This window comes from Nelumbo lutea, chromosome 5 (genome assembly GCF_056320005.1).
Source record: "Nelumbo lutea isolate HS-2025 chromosome 5, American lotus-T2T, whole genome shotgun sequence".
Lineage (NCBI taxonomy): Eukaryota > Viridiplantae > Streptophyta > Magnoliopsida > Proteales > Nelumbonaceae > Nelumbo > Nelumbo lutea.
Genome location: NC_142688.1, coordinates 310,238 through 330,521, shown reverse-complemented (window position 1 = coordinate 330,521; position 20,284 = coordinate 310,238). Strand labels below are relative to the sequence as shown.

At 40.0% G+C, this 20,284-nt stretch overlaps 1 protein-coding gene across 3 annotated transcripts; it reads right to left on the bottom strand.

The window, feature by feature from the left end:
• Nucleotides 1-464: 464 nt before the first annotated feature.
• On the bottom strand, nucleotides 465-20,098 carry LOC148849674 (Phospholipid/glycerol acyltransferase family protein). 3 transcript variants are annotated; one of them, XM_088946086.1, is made up of 4 exons: nucleotides 18,894-20,098; nucleotides 3,258-3,385; nucleotides 1,454-1,539; nucleotides 465-976 (listed from the first exon to the last, which is right to left on the bottom strand). In XM_088946086.1, exons 1-4 carry the CDS (start codon nucleotides 19,100-19,102, stop codon nucleotides 974-976), a joined length of 426 nt encoding a protein of 141 aa, XP_088802212.1. In that variant the 5' UTR covers nucleotides 19,103-20,098; the 3' UTR covers nucleotides 465-973. The 3 variants fall into 3 exon arrangements, with proteins under 3 accessions (XP_088802212.1, XP_088802211.1, XP_088802210.1); XM_088946085.1 differs by having other exon boundaries at nucleotides 465-971; XM_088946084.1 differs by having other exon boundaries at nucleotides 465-939.
• Nucleotides 20,099-20,284: the final 186 nt, after the last annotated feature.

Sequence of the window (20,284 nt, the reverse complement as noted above, 5' to 3'; positions counted from 1 at the left end):
TGGACTCTTAAGTCCTACTTGTATTTAAACTTCAGAAGAGGTAGAAACCTCCTTACAAAACTTTGGCACCCTTCTAGTTCTACTGTATATAATAAACCAGAATTACTAAAAATACCAAGTCGTTTTTTACTATAAATAGTAATTATGACAATTATTATAAATAACAACGAGAGAAATTTAGTTGGGATATGGCATGGATGATGATGATGGTGATGAACAATGAGAGGAATTACTATAAATGCCAATGCGGTCCAGTTATCAATCTGTGATAGACTAAATACAAAGATATTAATTATTATACCATAAAATTCCCTATATACCTCCACCCCAAGCTGCAGGTGTATATAAAAAACCAGACACCAATTTATATTATCAAGCCAAAACAGAACCGTAATAGGCTGAATACAAAGATTTTAATCTCCATTTTTGTTATCCATTTTTTACCTAATCACAAACTTAAAATGTGAATGAAGTCTTTTTTTTCTTTATATGTAAATGAAGTCAACCTTCAAGATGGACACTCTTTCTAGAATTAGAAATAATACACAATCCAGAGAGAACAAAAAGTAGTTGAATTGCCAATCCCTTTCCTGCTGCAAATGCACCAAGCTCACTATCTTGAAACAGTAATCTGAAGGATGCCTAAGATTTGATCTACTAACCAATCATGGAAATCAGAATTTGTTGGGGTTCATCAGAGGCAGAAAACGAAGTACTGGTCCTATTGGACTCCCAAGAGTGATTGCCAATATAATGAACCAGCATCTAAAAGAGAACTGAGCAGATTATGAACACCGATACCTTTTCAAAACCATGATGCACAATTGGCAAAACTATTGGTGTTACTGGTGCACGTTCAATAAGGCTGGCAGTTCCCCATTTTAACCGCCTGATAGGCTTATCTTCTTGTGACACTTTTCCTTCTGGAAATGTATGCAACTGCTCCTTGGAGACAACAAAAAGCTTGAGGACTTCACTATCATAAAACCAAAGTTCTAGAATAATCAATAGTGGAACCTATCCAATCATGCATTGCTTAATAATAGTCTATCAAATGCGTAGAGGTATTTGCATAGACAATTCCATGATGGGACTCATTAAGCATCTAATATATGATTACTTGAGCTGGTGAAAGATATGCATGGATAAAGGTCTAGAGATCTTGGAGAGAGAGTTCATCTACTAACAAATGATATTTGACCACCCACAATCTGATACAAGTGGCAATGAAGAGGCAGCATGGATCCACCATAGATTGCAACCATTTGATAAAACTCACCCAGTAGGTTTGCTATCTTGACATTTATTTGCACATGAGATTCATAAAGTAGGTCAAATCAAAGGCCCACAAGTACCACATTGAAAGAATCTGGCAGACAGCTACCTTTGATTCCCTTGCAAGAAAACAATATTCCATATTGAAAGGTGTAAAAATCACAGGATAAGAATGTACCCAGGCGCCATCACTCAAGCGATCAAGAGCTTCATTCATGTGTTCCTGATAAATTCCTGCACCCCTCCTTATGGGTATGCATTTTCCTGTGCAGTTTACTACCACCTCAGAGATTCATTTCTCATATAAGACAACATAATGAACATCAATTTACTGAAACATAATGAACAAAAGTTCCAGATCAATGCAAATATTCAGAACTTATATCTGTTAAGGTCCATTAGGTAAGATGGGCAAAATGTCCAGGAAATTTTAATTCATGCAAATTAATTGTCGCACTTAACAAGGCAGAATATGAATACCATTAAAACAGAGATCTCATCAATGAGAAGCATAATTAACATAACTAAAGCACCCTTATCTAATAAAAAACTCATAGGCAATGAGTTAAAAAGAATCAACATGGCCACTGTATTACAGAACTAGCACTGTATAATGTGATTATCTCCTATATATAATACTTCAGAGGTGTCTTGAAGCCCTCCCGAATTGAATCAGTTTAAGATGAACATTGACAGATGTTCTCCCTACCAACACCCAGAAGGTGGTGGTTGAATACTCAGGTCTAATTGACTCTTCTGACTTTTTCTTATTGAGCATTGATGCTTGTGAATTTCACAAAGGAGAGGCACTTTACCTTCTCTGAAGTCTAAAGTGTCAAGAAACTTAAATTTACATAACTCTTGATTCATGGGGGTTCTTTTTTGGGTCTTTTCCTTGGCCTTTGCTCGGAACTGGTTGGGTGAATCTTTATGTTTGTAAGTTGTGTGGTTTTTGGGTTTTATTATGGGGACATTGAAGTCTGGTTGCTGGATCCTTTGGTTGTGCATTTTCTTTGGGTGCTGTCTTATCACCTTTCTGTTGTATTTCTTTTTCTTTTTAATGAAATTTTATTTTTACTCTTCAAAAAAAAAAAGTTTTTGGGACCTTTAGGGTTGGGAGACTCACTAAAGGCTGAATTGATGGCATTGTTGCAAGGCTTAAGACTTGCTAAGAAATCAAACTTCCAACAGTTGGAAGTACAAGGAGAGTCAAAACGGGTTGTTTCTTGGGCCAGTAGTAAGCATCTTGTGCCATGGATTTATAGGCATGCTTTCAGGTAAATAGAGAGCCTGTCAAAGGAGTTGATCATTACTTTTAATTGGGTAAGAAGGACTGCAAATGATTGATCAAAAAAAGAGTGCAAATGGGATGGCTGATACTTAAGCAAAACAGGGGGTCTATAGACAAAAGTTGTTTTGGACACTATTGTATCAGTGTAACTTTGTTTGGGGTTTGGGTTTGGTTAATGTCTACAGTCTTTCTGGGTGGCTGGAGCCCAATCTGATGTATTAACTATTGACCTGTTTTCACCAATTAATGTATTTAATAAGATTTTTCTTGCAGATCAAAAAATAAATGTTAATTTATAGGTTTTATATGGACCTTAGATCTAAAAAAATCTGTAAATAGTATTTATTGTATGCGAGTAGGCAGGCAAAGACATTTCAGATATTACAGAATTTAGACTTTATCAAACAAACATAATTGATATACAATCAGAGAGGTACATATGCAAAATAGACCATTTCCAGAGTTGACAACATTCAAACATTCAGATACTTCAATCCAATTCAGAGGTACAGAAAAGTAGAAATGTATATTCTGCCATTCAGAGTACAAAAACTTCTTTTTCATTTCAGAGATCAGAGTCAGATGTAACAAACAGCACCTAAGACTTGCTAGGCTCCAAGGAAGGGGGAATGATTTGTAAGGTATGAAATCAACAAATAAAAATTGTACAACAGAGCAAGAGAATCAATACCAAGACGGAAGAAATACGTAATAACCACATTTTTGAAGCATATGTCTTCAGCTGCCAGTACCCATCGTGCCAGTTTTGCATCTGCCGACGGGAATCCCTTGAACCCCCACATAAGAGGATCATCCAATCTGTTACACCCATTATGATTAAGAAGAGGTCTAGAAAATGGTTGCCACAGGGATGCATCCAAATGCAAGTAGATGCTCAATGGTCAAGATATTGGATATTACAATAGTTCTTAGTTAAGCATTAATTTTGAGGACTCACAACACGCAACTAACTAATATAAACACATGTTGAAATGCCATTAATAAAATCTCCATTGCTTCACACAAAGAATTTCACATTTCTAATAGCAAACGATGCATGTCCGAAGGACTTGTGTAGGGAATCCCTCCAAAGGAGAATATCTTTATGGACCCTTTCATTCTATAGGTGCATCCAGTTCAAGACCATTTTCTGTTGATTCTCCATTTGCAAGTCTCCTGTGACTTTGTCTCAGGTATTTGGAACCAATACTTTTCCTTGCTTAGTGCAGGATAGGTGAAGCCATTAGAGATGGAACAATTATTCAGTTTTCAATCTTCCCTCCCCACCCCCTGGGAAAAAAATACTAAGAGGGAAAAAAGTGTAGAGATGCACAAGAGCTGCTAGTCAATGGTTTGTCTGGGAACAAAGCAATGCAATTTGCAGCAAGGAGAAATCAATTGAAGCAGTTGACTTGGTTATGGTGAGCATAGCACTAGAAGAAATAATGATAGAATTCAAGGGCCTTCACCACTGATGACATCATTATAAACTGGTAAAATTTGGCTTCTGTAGAGAGAAATTTCAATATGAGCTTGAAAACATTCCTCACTAGACTGGTGGACCTAAAATTCCGAGGGTGAGAAGCATATGGCCTCTTAGGAATAAAAGATATAAAGGCATTGGCATCAATGCTAATGATCCCTCCTTCATGGAATCCTAACATCACCTAACAAAAATCCCTTTTAATAATCTCCCAACACTCTTGATAGAATCTCAATGTCAATCCGTTTAGACCAGGAGCTTGGTTAATATCTAGCAAAATAGCCTTCAGAATCTTTTCTTCTGTTATTCAAAAGGCCTTTCTAGTAAGTCAATAAATATGCGATGTTTGTTAAAAGGCAACGCCAATCTAGACCTTCACATGTGGTCCAGGGGGCAGTGAAACTCCATTGATCACTTTGAAATGCTCGACAATAGCATTAGACATGCCAGAAGGCAAAGTAGTTTCCAACCCATCTATCACAAGCCTAAAAAGGATTTTTTTTTTCAGTTCTTCCCATTAGCCAAAGAATGAAAAGAATTGGATGTATCCATGCGTATCAAAAACGTATCCGATACGTCTCTTAAAATTGTCTTTCTGATACACCTTGCGTTTCCGATACTTTGAACCTTCACTAGAACCCTATCCCTTCCTACTCTTCGTCCTCTTACCAGACTCCTAGAGTTTGTCCTTTCTATTAGCCTCCCCCCAAAACCTCAGCAATCAAGGAAGAAAGGAGGTCCCCTTGCCTAATACCTCTAGTAGCCGAAAAGTGGTCCACCACCCCACCATTCACCAAGATAGAGTAGTGGCATGTGTCAATACACCCCTTCACCCATTTACACCACCTCTGCCTGAAACCAAAAGACTCTTAACACTTCCATCAAGAGAGACCAATCCACCAAACCATACGCCTTTTCAAGATCCAGTTTGCAAACCAAACCCTTTCTTCCCATTTCTTTTCAAATCTTCCACTCTCATTAGCAATTAAGATTTGGTCTACAATTTGTCTACTCTTTACAAAGGCACCTTGATTAGGGAAGATGATTGTGGAAAGCGCCTCTCTAATTTTTTTGAAGAGAAAGATAACTTATATTCAAAAAAGAGGGGAGGGATGTACACAAGAGATGTACAAACAGGCCAAAAAAGCACAAAAAGAAGAGCTTGTATCAAACTAAGATGGCAAAGAGTTAGCACTATACAAAAAATCCCTTCCCAAACCTTGCTTAGCTAAAACATCTGCTGTTCAATTGATCTCCTGGGGAATCCATCTAAAGGTGCAGTCCAACAGAGAAGAAAGCTCATGAATTTCAGCAATGAGGTGAGCTAGACTACACGGTCCCTCATCTGATTATTTTGCCCACTTAATGGTAATTCTTGAGTTTCCTACTGCTAATGAACCGAAATGGAGCCTCTTAGCAAACCTTAAGCCTTCAAAGGGAGCGGACTTCTGCTTCAAAGGCATCTGCAGCTTGAACCGGGCCACTAAAGGCCCACAAGATGTCTCTAGTAGAGTTTCTAGCAGTACCCCCTATTCAAGCTGCTGATGGAGGAAGCAGCGACCTTCTAAAACTGCCATCAAACTGCAAAGGTAATCACAGTCCCTACTTTTTTTATAGGTAAAAAACGAAAATTTCATTAAAATAAAAGAAAATACAAGAAGGTGATGAGTAATCACCCATTACAACCAAGAACGTAGGATCCAAACTCAATACACATTTTCCAGATTACAAATCTGAATTTCCAGCACTTGCCATAAATTTCCCTCCCCAGATCCCTTCTATCAATATATCTGAACTCAGGATGAACCATAACTCAATCGGCAATCGACTTGCTTACAGTAGCCACAATCCTATCCATGTTATAGAATTTGCCTTCAAAAATTCTTCTATTCCTCTCCTTCCACAAGTTCCAACATATTGCAAAGGGTATGCAGCTCAAAAACACCTTAGACTTCTTGGAACCTCCTAACTTCGGCCAAGCAGAAAAGATTTCTGAAGCAGAATTTGGCAGAAAGTCAGGTACCCCAAACATTTTGGTGAACAGTCTTCATAGGAAATCGGCATACTTGCATTTGATAAACAGATGTCTGACATTCTCTTCTTGTTCCTCGCAAAGACAGCACCTGTTATCTATGCTGAAGCCTCTTGATTTTAGATGATCCACTGTTAGAATACTGTCCATCGCCAGAAGCCAAGTAAATGCTTCTACCCTTGGAGGAACCAGATTTCCCCATACTCCCTCTGACTGGAGGATTCAAACTGTTTCTGCAAAGTGCTAGACATGACTTCACTGGAAATTTGCCATTTGAGCACTCCTTCCACCAGAGGTCCAGAGCCCATCCCTACTCTGAAGAGAAACCTTCACCTCATTTAATTTTCCTAACAAATTTATGCACTCCACCTCTCTATCCAGCAAAGGCCACCTGAATTTTGAACTCCATATCAACTGATCTCTTCTTTCATAGCAGCTACTAATAGTAGTTTCAGCCTCGGCCAGCTTATACAATCTTGGGCACAACTCCATCCGCTTGCCTACCCCACTCCAATCATCCTCCCAAAACCTGATTCTTGAACCATCTCCTACTGAGAAGCTTATCAGGCTTCTGAATTCCCCATTAAAACTCATAATCCCCTTCCAAACACTCACCCTCTCTAGGTTCCCAACCCAACCTTACCACCCCATATTTCCCCAACACCACCCTCTTCCACAAGGACGACTCCTCTCTCCCTAACCCAAACCTCCATAACCATTTCCCCAACAAGGCCCTGCTGAACACTCTCAGTCTTCTAATCCCTATCCTTCTTTGTTTGGTCTGCATACCTTATCCCACCTCACCAAATGGAATTTTTCCTCCCCCCCCCCTCCCAATCCCTCCCAAAGGAAATCCCTTTGTATTTTCTCTATTCTATCGGCCAACTGAGATGGAATTTTCAGCAATGACAAGTAATAAGTTGAAAGACTAGAGAGGACACTTTTAATTAATGTTATCCTCCCTCCCAATGAGACATACTTTGACTTCCACCCATCCAACCTCCTTTCTACTCTCTCCACTATTGGTCTTCATAAGGCACTGGAAATTGAAGCAACACCTATTGGCATGCCCAAATATGTGAATGGAAGCTTTCCAATTCTGCACTCAAAAGCATTAGCACAGTCAAGCAGAATTTCCTCCTCAACTGCTCCCACTCCATTCACCACACTTTTTGTGAGATTAACCTTCAGACCTGATAACAGCTCAAAGTTTTCCAAATTTGCCCTTAAATGTAACACTTGTTCCACTGAAGCATCCAGGAAAATCAAAGTGTCATCTGCATACTGCAGATGAGATATGGAAGGGCCATCCCTTCCTGCCTTAAAACCCTCGATTAAACCCCTCTGCCCACTACTCCATAACAGTAGATTCAGAATCTCCATAACTAAAACAAAAGGCGTAGGGGATATTGGATCTCCCTGCCTCAATCCTCTTGAGGCTTGAAAAAACTCCGAGACTGCCATTTAGAAGGATTCAGAATGAGACCGTGGACATGCATGCAAACATCCAAGATCTCCATCTTTCTCCAAACCCCATTAACCTTTGAACTTCCTCCAAAAAATCCATCCGACATGATCACACGCTTTCTCAATGTCAATCTTACAAACTAAACCTGGTCTCTTGCTCCTTAATCCCGTATCAATGCATTCACTTGCCACTAAAACTCCATCTAGGCCCTGTCTTCCTTTCACGAATGCCATTTGTGACTCCCCTACCACCTCATGTAGGAATTTTCTCAATCTTTTTGATAGAACTTTAGCCAACAGCTTATATGGGCTGCTAATTAGATTTATTGGTCTAAAATCCTTCAAATCCACTGCTTCTTCCTTTTTTGGAATTAAAGATATCAAAGTATCATTTGCTGATTTCTCCAAAATTCCCTCTTTATGAAATTCCCGCAACATCAGTTTAAAGTCTCTTTCAGTCTTTCCAAAGTGCTCCAGCAAGACTTTATGAAAGTAAGGTTGAAGCCATCTGGCCCCGGGGCTTTGTCCCCATTTATGTCTTTTAAGGCTTCACTGATTTCCTCCAGACTGAAATTACTTTCAATCCAGGGAGCTGAAGTTTCACTCAGCTTCCTAGGAACCAGCTCCCCTAACCACATCCAGTTCCATACTCTTGAAGTGTACAGCTTCTTATAGAAATCCACTACCTTCTCCTGAATTCCGGACCACTCCTCCACAACCTCCTCTACCTGAATTTTTTAGATTAAATTTCTTCTCCTCTTTGCACTAGCATATGCATGAAAAAATGATGTATTTTTGTCACCTGCTTTTAACCAAGTCAATCTGGACTTTTGTCTCCAGAATTCCTCCTCACTAGGAATCAGATGGTTCAACTCCATCTCCAATTTCTCTCTCTCTCTGCTCTTTCTTCTCTAGATAGATCCCCCCCCTCTTCCATCCTGTCTAAAGTAGCAATTTTCTCTAACATCTCTTTTTTTCTCTCCCTCAAATTTCCAAAAACTGACAAATTCCATCTCTTTAACTCCTCCTTCAGAAGCTGCAACTTTCTGATCAGTTTTAAACCTGTTGATCCCTCAACTAGGAAACCCTCCCATTTTTCTTTCACCCAATCCATGGAATCTGGATTATCCATCCACATATTCTCAAATTTAAACAGTTTTGGGCCTGAAATCACTACCAACTTCCTCAGCAATACTGGCTTATGATCTGATATAGTATACAGAAAGGCTTCTTGGATCACTTCACCTATGTGAACCACCCAATCTCCAGTATACAGAAATCTGCCCAGCCTTCTTAATATGGGAGGGGATTGTCCATTCTTCCAAGTATATCTGCACCCATTAATAGGTAGGTCAATTAGGCCATTTCTCCTAACAAAATCCCCAAACGTCATTCCTGCACTTTCACTTTCATCCCCCTCCCCCCCTTTCATCTCCCCTACTCTTCTGACTATACTTAAGTCTCCCCCCAGGCACGACAGACCTTCCCACTCCCCTCTAGCTTCTTCCAATTCCTCCCACATTTCCACCCTTGCCCCTTCTACATTTGGACCATAAACATTTGTTAGTCCCCATTGTCATCCTCCTTCCACCATCTGAAAACATATTGAAATGGAATATCTCCCTCTTTTTACCCTCAATTTCCTGATACTTCTGGAATCCCATAACACCACTAATCCTCCCAAGAGACCCTCCACATTCATTTTCGCCTATTCTCCATTCCCGTAACACCAAATCTCGTCCCTCAAGAACATGTTGAAAGTTTCCGGCTTACTCTCTTGTAATAGTACCAAATCAGGATTGTAGTTTCTCAAAAAAAAATTACTTTCTCCCTCCTTCTACCCTCTCACAGTTCACATAATTAGTTTAATTATCTGCCACCACCTCCACCACTCTCACCCTGCCCACTTTTACTCTTCATCAACCATACCCCCTTCCTCTCCTCCCCCTTCCTCCCCCTCCTCTTTCGCTTCTTCAATAGTCGTTTTTATGAGCAAGTCCTCTCCTCTTCCTCTCAAACTTGGGGGAGGAAGAGTTGGTATAGTTGGAGAGAAAGGGGAAGTATACAAGATCTGCAGCCAATTTCTTTGTAACTCCTCTCTGCTCACCCGATCAAAGAGCTGGTGGACCAGCATCCAAGAAAAGATTTTGGACAAGATCTTCTCACGAATACTATCCAAGGAGGAGAAGCTATCCTAAAAAATTCCTCTGTTCCTTTGTTCCCAGATTCCCCACATAACAGCATGAATTACTGCATTCCAAAAGAGCTTTCCTCTTTATCCATCTTTGGTTTGACCCACTGGTCAACAAAATCAGTGACTGAACTTGGAGGAGTTCAACTGTAGCTTCCACCAAGAGATGCATCTAGAAAAAATTGCCAAAGATTTCTGGCAAAGCTGCAGTTAATTAATAAGTGGCCAATAGACTCTCCATTCTCAAAGCACATGAAGCAAACATTGGAGGAGATATATCTCCTTTCCAAAAACTTCTTCTGTAAAATGTCACAAGTGTTCAGCTTGCTACAGGCTGCCTCCCAAACAAAGAAAGCAACTTTGGGGGAACAAAGGAGAACCAAATCCTTTTGTCTGGGAAGGCTGGGAAGTGCATCCTCTATCAACTTTTTTCTTTTGGGGAAAAAAAGGTAATTTTATTAAAGATGAGATAACAGTACAAGAGGATCCCCCCAAAAACTAGATTTTGGTTCCTCTATTAACTTTTGAAAGTAGGAGCTAGACGATAACTGGCCTGAAGGGGTGAGGGACCAAATTAGCTTGTCTTGAGATGAGGAAGAAAGGAAGACTTCTGAGATTGTGGAGAGGAGACGGGAAATGTCTGAATTTTCAGAATCTCTTAAGGCTCTATGGAAGTTAAAATTGTACAACACTTGGTGGTTGGCCAAAAGGATGGTTGAGGAGACCAGGGAATTTTTATCTCATGGTTTTATAAAGGCTATTTACAAAACTGATAGGTCTAAATTCCCTAAGGTGACAAGCTCCAACCTTTTTTGGGATTAAAGCAATGAAAGTAGAGTTCAAACCCAAATTAATCACCTCTCTTTCAAAAAATTCAATGAACACCTTTTAGATATCATCCTTAAGTATCTCCCAATAGTCCTGGTAAAAAGCCATTATGAAACCATTCGAACCATGAGATATAGATCTATCCATAAAGAAAATTGCTTCCCTTATCCCTTACAAATCAAAATTCCTTTCTAGCCAAACCTTCAGATCTTCAGGGAGCTTAAGCCAATCCAAGCCATCAAGTCGTAATCTATCATTCGGGAGTCACCTAAAAATATATTTGAAGTGATCCACAAAAGCCCCTACAATCTCATCCTGTTGAGTTACCAAAGTACCACCAATCACAAGCTTAGAAATGAGATTTTTCTTTCTCCTACCATTTGCTAAAGCATGAAAGGATTTTGTATTATTGTCTCCTTCCTTATTGTGTCTAGACTTTTTCCTCCAACTAATTTCTTTTTTTTTATAGGTGACAGAAATTTTCATTAAATAGACAATAATATACAAAATGTGATACAACCGGGGAGTGAGTACCCCATAGAACATGTGTGACAATTAAGAATACCCTCCAATTTCTTCCTCAACTCTCACCTTATCTCCTTATCCCTTTCGGATCTTTCTTCTTCCTTTGCATCCAACACCTTAATCTGACTGATCACCTCATCTTTTCTTTCTTCTATTCTCCCCAAATGCTGAATATTCCATTCCTTGATTTTAATTTTCAACTCTTTTAACTTCCAATGGAATTTCATTCCCTCCCAATTAGCCCTTAGGTTACACTCCTTTACTTTCTCCCTAAACCCTAGATGATGTAACCACATTCTTAAATCTAAAAGGTAATGATCCTCTGTTTCCAATCTCACATTCTGTGTTTTAAAAGCACAAGGCACAGGGGTCAATTTGCACCTAATGCGCAAGGTGAGGCGTGTGCCTTTTTGAAGCAAGGCGCAAAAATACAAAAAAAATGCTAAAAAATAAAAAAAAAAATCAGAAAATTCAAAAAATATTAAACATAATATTATTAAAAAACATAAAATTAAATTTTAAAATAATGTTTTAAAAAACCTATTACCTAAAATTAAAATACATAAACATAAGATGTAAAGCATATTCAAATGAGAATTTAAAAATAAAATCAAATATATAAAACATTTTCAAGCATGTAAAACCTCTAATCTCTTTTTTCACTCAATTGCAGTACTTCACATAGCTAATGTAATGTAAAAAATATTACAATCCTGATTCTACGAGCCGCCTTTGTGCCACGCCCCTCGAGGCAAGCCCAAACAAGTCCATGTTAGGTCTTAAATTCTTAGTTTTCACACAAAAAAATAATGATTTTATAGTTTTTATTGCTTTTTAAGACTGCATTTTATTAGGATGAATGAATGAACAACATTACCAAATTGGGGGGTTCTCAGAGCTTCAGTGAGCGAGTGAATGTTTGGGCTTGCCTCGAGGGGCGTAGCATGTTGGTCTGAGGGTGGAGCCCCCAACCCAACCGTTATGTTCAAAAAAAAAAAGCAAAAAAGCACCAAATTTTCAAAAGGCGCATGCCTAAGCTGAGGCGCAAGGCGCATCAGGCACACGCCTAGGTGCTTTTAAAAGGGCTGTGCCTAGGACCTAGGCGAGGCGCATACCCTGAAATGTGCCTCGCCTGTGTGCCTAGAGGCGTGCCTTTTAAATCACTGCTCATGCTTATTTATAGATGTTGGCCAATGATCTAAGGTTACTCTAGGAAAAGCCCTTAACACCAAATTTCCCCAATGCTTCCAATATGTCATGAAAAGGAATCTATCTAATTTTGAACAAATTGGTGCAGCCTAGAGATTGGACCAAGTGAAGCTATTATGTAAAATATTCAATTCTTTAAGCTCAAAAAAACTATGAACTCATTAAATCTCATCATATTGGTAGTTCTTTGCCTCACATTATTAGACACTTCGCTGAAGCAAATTACATTGAAATCCCCTCCTAAACACCATGGTCCTTCCCAAATAAATCTAATATCACCCAACTCTTCCCACAATTCATTTCTTTCTCTATAACCATTAGGGCCATAAGCATTAGTCAAAACCCACTCATACCCATTAGCCATTTGTTTAACTTTGACAAAGACTAAAAATCTTCCAACCAATTCTTCAATTCCCTCCGCAACCTCATCCTTCCACAATGTTACCATCCCTAGAGTAGCCTAGGAAGGGCTCATTGCCCATCTAAGACCACTTGCTCTCCACACACTTCTAGCCCACCTATTGTCAAAAGTTGTAAGCTTAGATTCCTGAATTAGAAAAGATATCCAGGTCTTCTTTCCTTAGGACATCCCTTATTAGAGCCCTCTCCCTTACATTTCCAAAGCCTCTCACAATCTTCATTTTTCCAAGTTAACCTGCCCCCTACCCTCTACTCCTCCTAACTACCCACTTTCCTACCCCTTCCCTCCCTTTCACTAAACTCTTTGTCCCCCCTTCCACATCCAAGCTCAACCTCTCAGCTTCACTTAACTTCCTTTTTCTAAGCTTCCCTTCCTCTTTTTTAATCTTTAAATGCACTTTTAGTTCATTGTGGTCCTTTATTTTACATCCTAATTTCCTATAAAGTCAGCAAGTGAATCTACTCCTCCTCCATCTGTTTCAAAATTCTCTTTTTCTCTCTCTTTACCGCCCTCCCTCCTCTCAGATTCTACCCTACCCCTAAACACCGGGTGCTGGTTTTCCTTGCTTTCAGTTTTCTTCTCCTTGTCCAATTCTGCTCTTCTCAACTCGTAGAGCTCTTCCACTATTAAATTCCAGACTCTCTCCCCTCTTGAACCTCCATTTCAAAAGCTCCTCCTTTGGCTTCCAACATGTAGGCAAGCGACTTGAAGACTGTTAAGGAATCTGGGATACAAACATCAGGAAAAGAGCAAAGGTCAGTACCCAAAACCGAATCCACAAACATACCTGGGCATGGATCCAAGGGAGACCCATTAACCGGATGACAAATAACAACATTTTTACACAGCTATGAAGGTTGGGTTTCACAGTTCATCACCAGGAAGGTCTTTTGCAAGGAACTTCCTGTATTTAGATCACACTCGCATTTACTCCCGCTTTTCTGTAGTTCATCCGTGTCTGTAGTATCCTTGTGAGACTTCTGGTGGTCATCCACTAAACCCTTATGGACATCCTACCCATTGTTCAGATCTAGGCTTGATATTCCTCTATCTAGTGTTTGATCTTTCCCCCTAGTATCCAACATGCACTCAATTTTGTTCAAACCCCAACTTCTACAGAAGGCCTTAGAATAGTTGTAAAATCTGCAAGTTCCTTAGCAAAGAGAATGGTTGTGTTAATTGTATCTTCCAACACCTCTTTTTCCTCTGTATCCTCACCCAGGCTCTCGTTTTCAAACTCCAAGAATGTTTCAACTTCATCCTCTAATGAATCACAGTGTAACCAGCCACCATCTTCCTCCTCATTCTCCTCCCTTCGAACCCTGGTGTATCTTGGGTTTGAGTGATCCTCTGTCAACCTACCTCAATCCCCTTCTTTGGGATTAATTAAGAGATCCATTGAAAATTTTGTTTTGAGGTGTTCTATTTACTCGGGCCCTTTCGACCTTCAAACTGTTGAAGTGATTTTGAAGAAGAAAATAGACCAACATAATTGCCTCCCAACAAGCCATTTGAAACCCAACTCACATGACTACTTAAGTTGTCACATGAAGTGGTTTGGTTCAACCCCAACCAACCCAAGTTAAGCTAAATTGGGTCAGTTAGAGCTTTTTGCTTCCCTTGTTCAGATGGAGGTGGGTCCCACCCTTGATCACATCAAACAAAGCCCCCCTCTCAACCAATTCAGAGATTGAAGGTCCAACCAACATCCTCCCTACTTCCTCCATGTAAGCTTGCATTAGCCAACTTAGCATCGTCTTCCTCCTTGCGACAAACATTCCAAAGGGAAGCTTCAACTTCTGTTAGCAACCAAATCTTCCCCCACAGTCCCTCAACGAGGATAGCCAATGATTTTGAAACATCCTCTAGTTTTACACCAAATACTCTAATGTTCACCGCATGTAGATCATATGTGTCAAAGCTTTCTAGGAACCCTCCCAGAGTTCTAGTGATCCTAGTTAATAATAGTTATCTCGAGTTGTCTCATTTTAACAGCAATTAAGATAACTTCTTCTTTATTTGTATCCGATTTAGATTCCGAACCAATATTTTTCATATGCCTCTTCTATATCCTTTATCTTCCTTTCATCTTTTCTTTTCTCAATAAGAAGCAAGAAGTCTTGTAGTTTGTCTGCAAACACCCCCCAACCAGCATCCGTTCTTCCTAGCTACCGTCAATTGGCTCTTTCATCCAACCTGTTTGAGAGAGAATACTACTCTCTCAAAAAAACCCTTCAACCAAAGAACTACATCTTCTTCTAGGATCACTATATCTCTCTTTCCCTCCCTTCCTTCAACAACCAGTGGCCAACATTCCTCCATTCTTCAAAAAGGAATTTTTTTGCTTCAACCTCTACTACTTGTCTCCAGACCCCAACCACCCTGAATCCTTCGTCACCCATTGTTTCCTCTCGGTATTGGTTACTTTACCCTTTCCTTAATTTGTTTCCTCTTGAGGACACTTCTACATGACATTGTTTTTATCAGCAAAGAAAATTTATTTATTAAATTATTAATACTATTTATTAGTTATAGTACAAGGGCAACCCATCATATATGTGACCCAAGTTACAATAGATTACATCATTGCCCAAAATAAAATGGGTATATCAACCCCCTACTTTGCTAGCACATTGGCCAACCCGTTTGCTTCCCTTTTCACCCAACCAAAACTAGAATTAAATTTCCTTGCAAGTAGGTCAATTTGTCTAAAAATAAATCTGAATTTCCAAGGCACCAATTCACTTTGCTTTTCCCAAGTTATGACCAGTAGTGAATCCCCTTCAATTTCCAGTTCTCTTGCTCCTAACTTCTTGGCAAGTTTCAAGCCCTGCAGAAAAGCCAAAGTTTCAAGTTGAATCGAGCCAAAATCCAATTGGTCCTGAGAACAACGCCACTACTACTCCTTGATGATTCCAAAAAACCCCCCTATTCATGCTCTTCTTGAATTACCAAATGAGCTGCCATCGAAGTTTAGTTTTAACTTATGTACTCTTGGTGGTTTCCATTCCATTATTGCACTTTCTTTATATGTTTCTGATTGAGCCACTTCTCTCCAATTTCTTAATATGTCATCTGTAGAAACATCCCTGAATAGTTCCAAAGTTTTAACCCAGTGTGCAGATCTAATTTTTATGGCTTCAATCACTTCCTCTTTTGACTTACTTTTTTTATTGAATATCCTTTGATTTCTTTCTTCCCATATAGACCAAACCAAGGTTGCTCTTACTGCCTTCCATATACACTTTCCCCTTTTCTTTTGTTGCCTTAGGAAATTGGAGCTTAACAAAACTCACTACATCTTGTGGGGAGACACATTTGCAACCAAAGAGAGAAAAAAAGTAATTCCAAATATAAGATACAAAGGAACAAAAGATTAGTAAGTGAGGGAGGGTTTCACCACAAGCCTTACAAAGGACAAACACAAGGAGAAAGGCAACTATTTGGCCTTCTTTTCAGTAGCACATCACAAGTGTTTACCTTCCCTAGGAACATCTCCCAACAAAGAGCATGTACTTTATGAAGTATTCATTTGCACCAGATTTCTCTCACAAGGTATTTTACCCCCACCAGATTTCTCTCACAAAGGGTCAGTAGATTAAAAAAGGAGGCACAAGAAAACAAGCCATCATGGGCTGGATGCCAAATTCTACCCATTATCAAAACCATTTTGATCCAAGTAAACCATCTCCAAGTTTGAAAGCATGAGGAGGGAATCACATTCATTATCTCTCAAGCCCCCAATTTATCCCGAATTGTAATGACACTCTAGCCCTCGCTTCAGGTTCAGCCTTAAGATTAACAAGTAAAGGTCAGGAAATTGCAATTAAGGGCTGGTCCCAAGCCAAAGATCTTTCCAAAATAAGACCTTATTTCCACACCCAACACCAAAATGAATGAAATTAAGAAAAATAGGCAATACCTCAATGATTACTTTCCAGGCGAGTTTGAAGCTGCATCAGAAGCTAATTTTGCATCCCAACCATTGTCTATTACACCACAAATGCTTTCAATGACCCTATGCTGAAGTCTATTTCCTCACGAGGAAATCTCCATAGCCATTTACCTGGAAGAGTCTCAAACTTACTGTGTTTGGGGTAAAATGGACCCGCCTTTGTCTCCATGTGACAGGCCAACAGATCCATCTGTATAGTTCAACAATAGGTTGCAAACATTGTAGGGAAGCCTTGATAGCTCTTCTCTTGCAAGCGCTCCCCAATCCAACCTTCTGACCCTCCCACATTCCAAATTTCCAATTAACAATTCTCATAGGCCATAGGAGACAATTATTTTGGGCTCAATTGTAAAATTTAAAATGTACAGGGGAGGGTTAGCAAGGGCTGTACCCTCTTAGGCTGTACAGATATGCACAGAAAGACTCATGATGTACACCTATATTTTCTCTTGATAAAAAATTATGTTATTCATCAAAAAAAAAACTCATAGGCCACAAATTAGAACACCAACATCCTCGAATAACTACAACCTAGAGCCCCCACATTCTCTCCCTCATTGAACCCTCCTCTCTGTCATACACAATCCACTCCTCCACTTCAGAAATTTCTCCTTTTTTTTCTTACTTTACTAGAAGAACCCATATCTGGAGAATGTCTTATTCTCCTTTTCCAACCACAACCCAATGGCACATTCAAGAATAGGGCCAAGACATGGTCCATAGTGTAATGCAGGAAAAAGGTTAGGAATAGGAATTGGTTGCGCAAGGGCACCAGGATACTCATTACTAGCAGTCATCTCACTAATGGGGTGGGCAGGGAGTGGGATCACACAGGGACTAGCAGAACCTAACCAGTTAGATATTGAAGCCAAACATTGGGGACTATCAGATACCTGCAACATTAAGGAACCCATGGGGATAAGCAGGATGTCTGTCTGTTCTCACACCAACAGAAGATCAGCAATCTAGTTCCACTCCATCCATCACTTTATTAACAAGAGACCCCATTGGGGCATCTAAACGATCCAGCTCACAATGACAACCACCTAGGATTTTCATCCCATAACAAAAGCTCCCCTTCTCCTAGGGAAAAGGTTATTGGCAACCTATCAGTTCCTGTGGTATTCTGTAAAAGATCCTTCAGATGGTTCAGAAAGACTAGCAACATCAGCAACCTGAGAGGTAGGAAAACAAAGAAAACTGCAAGGAAACAGAATTACCTGGAGTTAGACAGGAGGAAATACAAACCATGCTTTCCAGACAAGAGGGACATTACATTCTAGTGGGGTTTCAAGAACAATCACAATATTGTCAAATGTCAACTGAACCTTCGCTGACCAATTAAGAGATAATAATATATCTAAAGCATTAGTAAAATAGCACCTGTGACACTCTCCAACTGAATAGAGATGGATTTGGATCCAAAACACACGTTTATCTTAGTTTTTCTAAGTACTCTTAATAAAATGTAGCAAAATGCATTACTTGCTAACTCCCCAATTGATTCATTGACTCCCTTGAGTCGGCTCTGCTCCCAAGAAGCAGAAGCCAAATCATAGTGATGATTCCAAATGTGGAAGACCACCACGAGTCATGACCAACTCCTCTGACTCAAGCAATTGACTCCAATAACTAATTTCACTCCCGTACAGATCACTTGAAGCTTCTTAGTGTGCTGATATAATAAAATTAGTAAGCTTTTCATATTCTTTTCTAGGCGCACGCCTATTTTGTTTTAATGTTAGTACATTCTAGATTTATTTTCACTAAGCAGAACATTATAGTTTTTTTGATAGGTGAGCAGAGCATTATATTATTCATGCTACTATTTCTAATTAGTCACAATTGGAGTCCAGGATTTCTTATAGGAAGACAATGTAAAGTAATGTAGTCATATCCCATAAAATTCTAAAGATAATAGCGTGACTCCCAAAATCGATCCCGTGACTACGAATTTAACTCCACCACTGACTTTGAAGGGCCAAGTAAATAAACCCGACTTGTGAAGCTATGGAAAAATGAAATCATTGCGTTTGAACCAGTGTCCATGTCTAAATACACAACTAGATACAAAGACAATATCCATTAGTTATTTCTAGCTAATTATAAACAACACAACAGATGCAGTCCAAAAAGTTAAACACCTTGGTTATCAGAATACAAAACTATTGATTATTAATAATCGATAAAAGATTGAGGGAGAGAGGGCGCCTGACGTTGACATGTGATTGCTGACGGTGATGAGGGGAACACCAGGAGGTCGGGAGTGGACTAGACGAATAAGGGTTTCGGCGTTGTGAACGGAGGTAGAGTTGAGGAGGGTGTCAACCACCTTGGCGAATGCCCCCACTGCAATGAAGACGAGCTTCCGAGGAATCCCTCCTAGGTGGCTCGATCGCCCCGCCCATTCCATCTTCCGTCCCATGTCGAAGTCGCTAGCTGCCGTAAAGAGGGGCGAATCCGTAAGCCGTGATACAGCGATAAGAGGTTATACTTTCGCAAGTTGTGCCTCTCGATTTCATTTTCTAGCAAGAACCGAACCCGAGTTCGGATTTGCTACTGGCTGGCCTCTCGGCTCTCGGCTCTTGCTAGTCGCTATTGTACAGTTCTCACGCCTAAGGCCTAACTCACGGAGTTCGCATCAGCGGCGAACGTGGCGACTGCCAATAAAATTTTGGGGTTTTTACGGGCAGGTCCACCTCAGAAAACGAAATCTCGAATAGCCTGGTACGGCATTCGAAATCTCGTGGAGTCCACTTAACAAATCAGTATTTACGAGCAACTCCACCTGCCTCATACATCAGCGAAAAATTTTGTGAGTTTTCCCATTATAACCCTTAATGCAAAAAAGAAGAAGAAGAAGAAATTTCTTCGCTCTTCTTGTTCCTGAGTTTTTGAACGTTGGTGGAAGGATTCTCAGAGCCCCTTGTGTTCCTCGTTCACCGGCCATCGGAGGCACCCTTCATTTGCTCACCTTCCTCCTCAGTTTTCAAAGTTGGAACCTCACTTTTACCTGTGTTTGCAAACGTTTGAAGATTCTCAGAAATTCCCTCTTCGCTCTCCTCCTTCCCGAGTGTTTTAACGTTGGAAGGATTCTCATAGGCCCCCCTGTGTTCACCTCCGTTCACCGGTCGTTGAAAGGAATCTCGATTTATACCCTTGAACACAAAAATGAAGAAGAAAGTGAAGACATCTCTTCGATCCCTTCTTCCCCAAGTTTCGACTATTGGAAGGATTCTCAGAGGCCCTCTGTGTTCACCGGCCGTCGGAGACACCATTCGTTCACCGTTGGAAGAAAGGTCAAAGCTCTGTTTACCGGCAGAAATATCTTCAGTCTCCTTCTTCCCCTGGCTTTGAGCGTCGGAAGGATTCTCATAGACGCTCCCTAGTCCCATTAACTTCAGTACGGTAAGGACCTATCTGAGAATGAATTGTTTAATGTTGATGTGGGAGTTTTAATTTCCAATTGTAACTATCCTTTGTGTTGTCTCTCGAACGGAGTTGGAATAGCTCCATTTTAGTAGGCATTCAATCAATAGTTACTAGGACTATGTTCAATACAAACTGGAACATTGTTGCATTATACAAACCGCACTGTACAGACCAT

Excerpts from the sequence above, each read along its gene's own strand:
- LOC148849674 (XM_088946084.1), bottom strand. The coding sequence starts at position 19,102 with ATGGGACGGAAGATGGAATGGGCGGGGCGATCGAGCCACCTAGGAGGG. Across the intron at positions 3,386-18,893 it reads GTCAGCAATCACATGTCAAC|ATTGGATGATCCTCTTATGT; the intron begins GTCAGGCGCCCT and ends TGGGTGTAACAG. Across the intron at positions 940-1,453 it reads GCTTGAGTGATGGCGCCTGG|TTGCATACATTTCCAGAAGG; the intron begins GTACATTCTTAT and ends TCCAAGGAGCAG.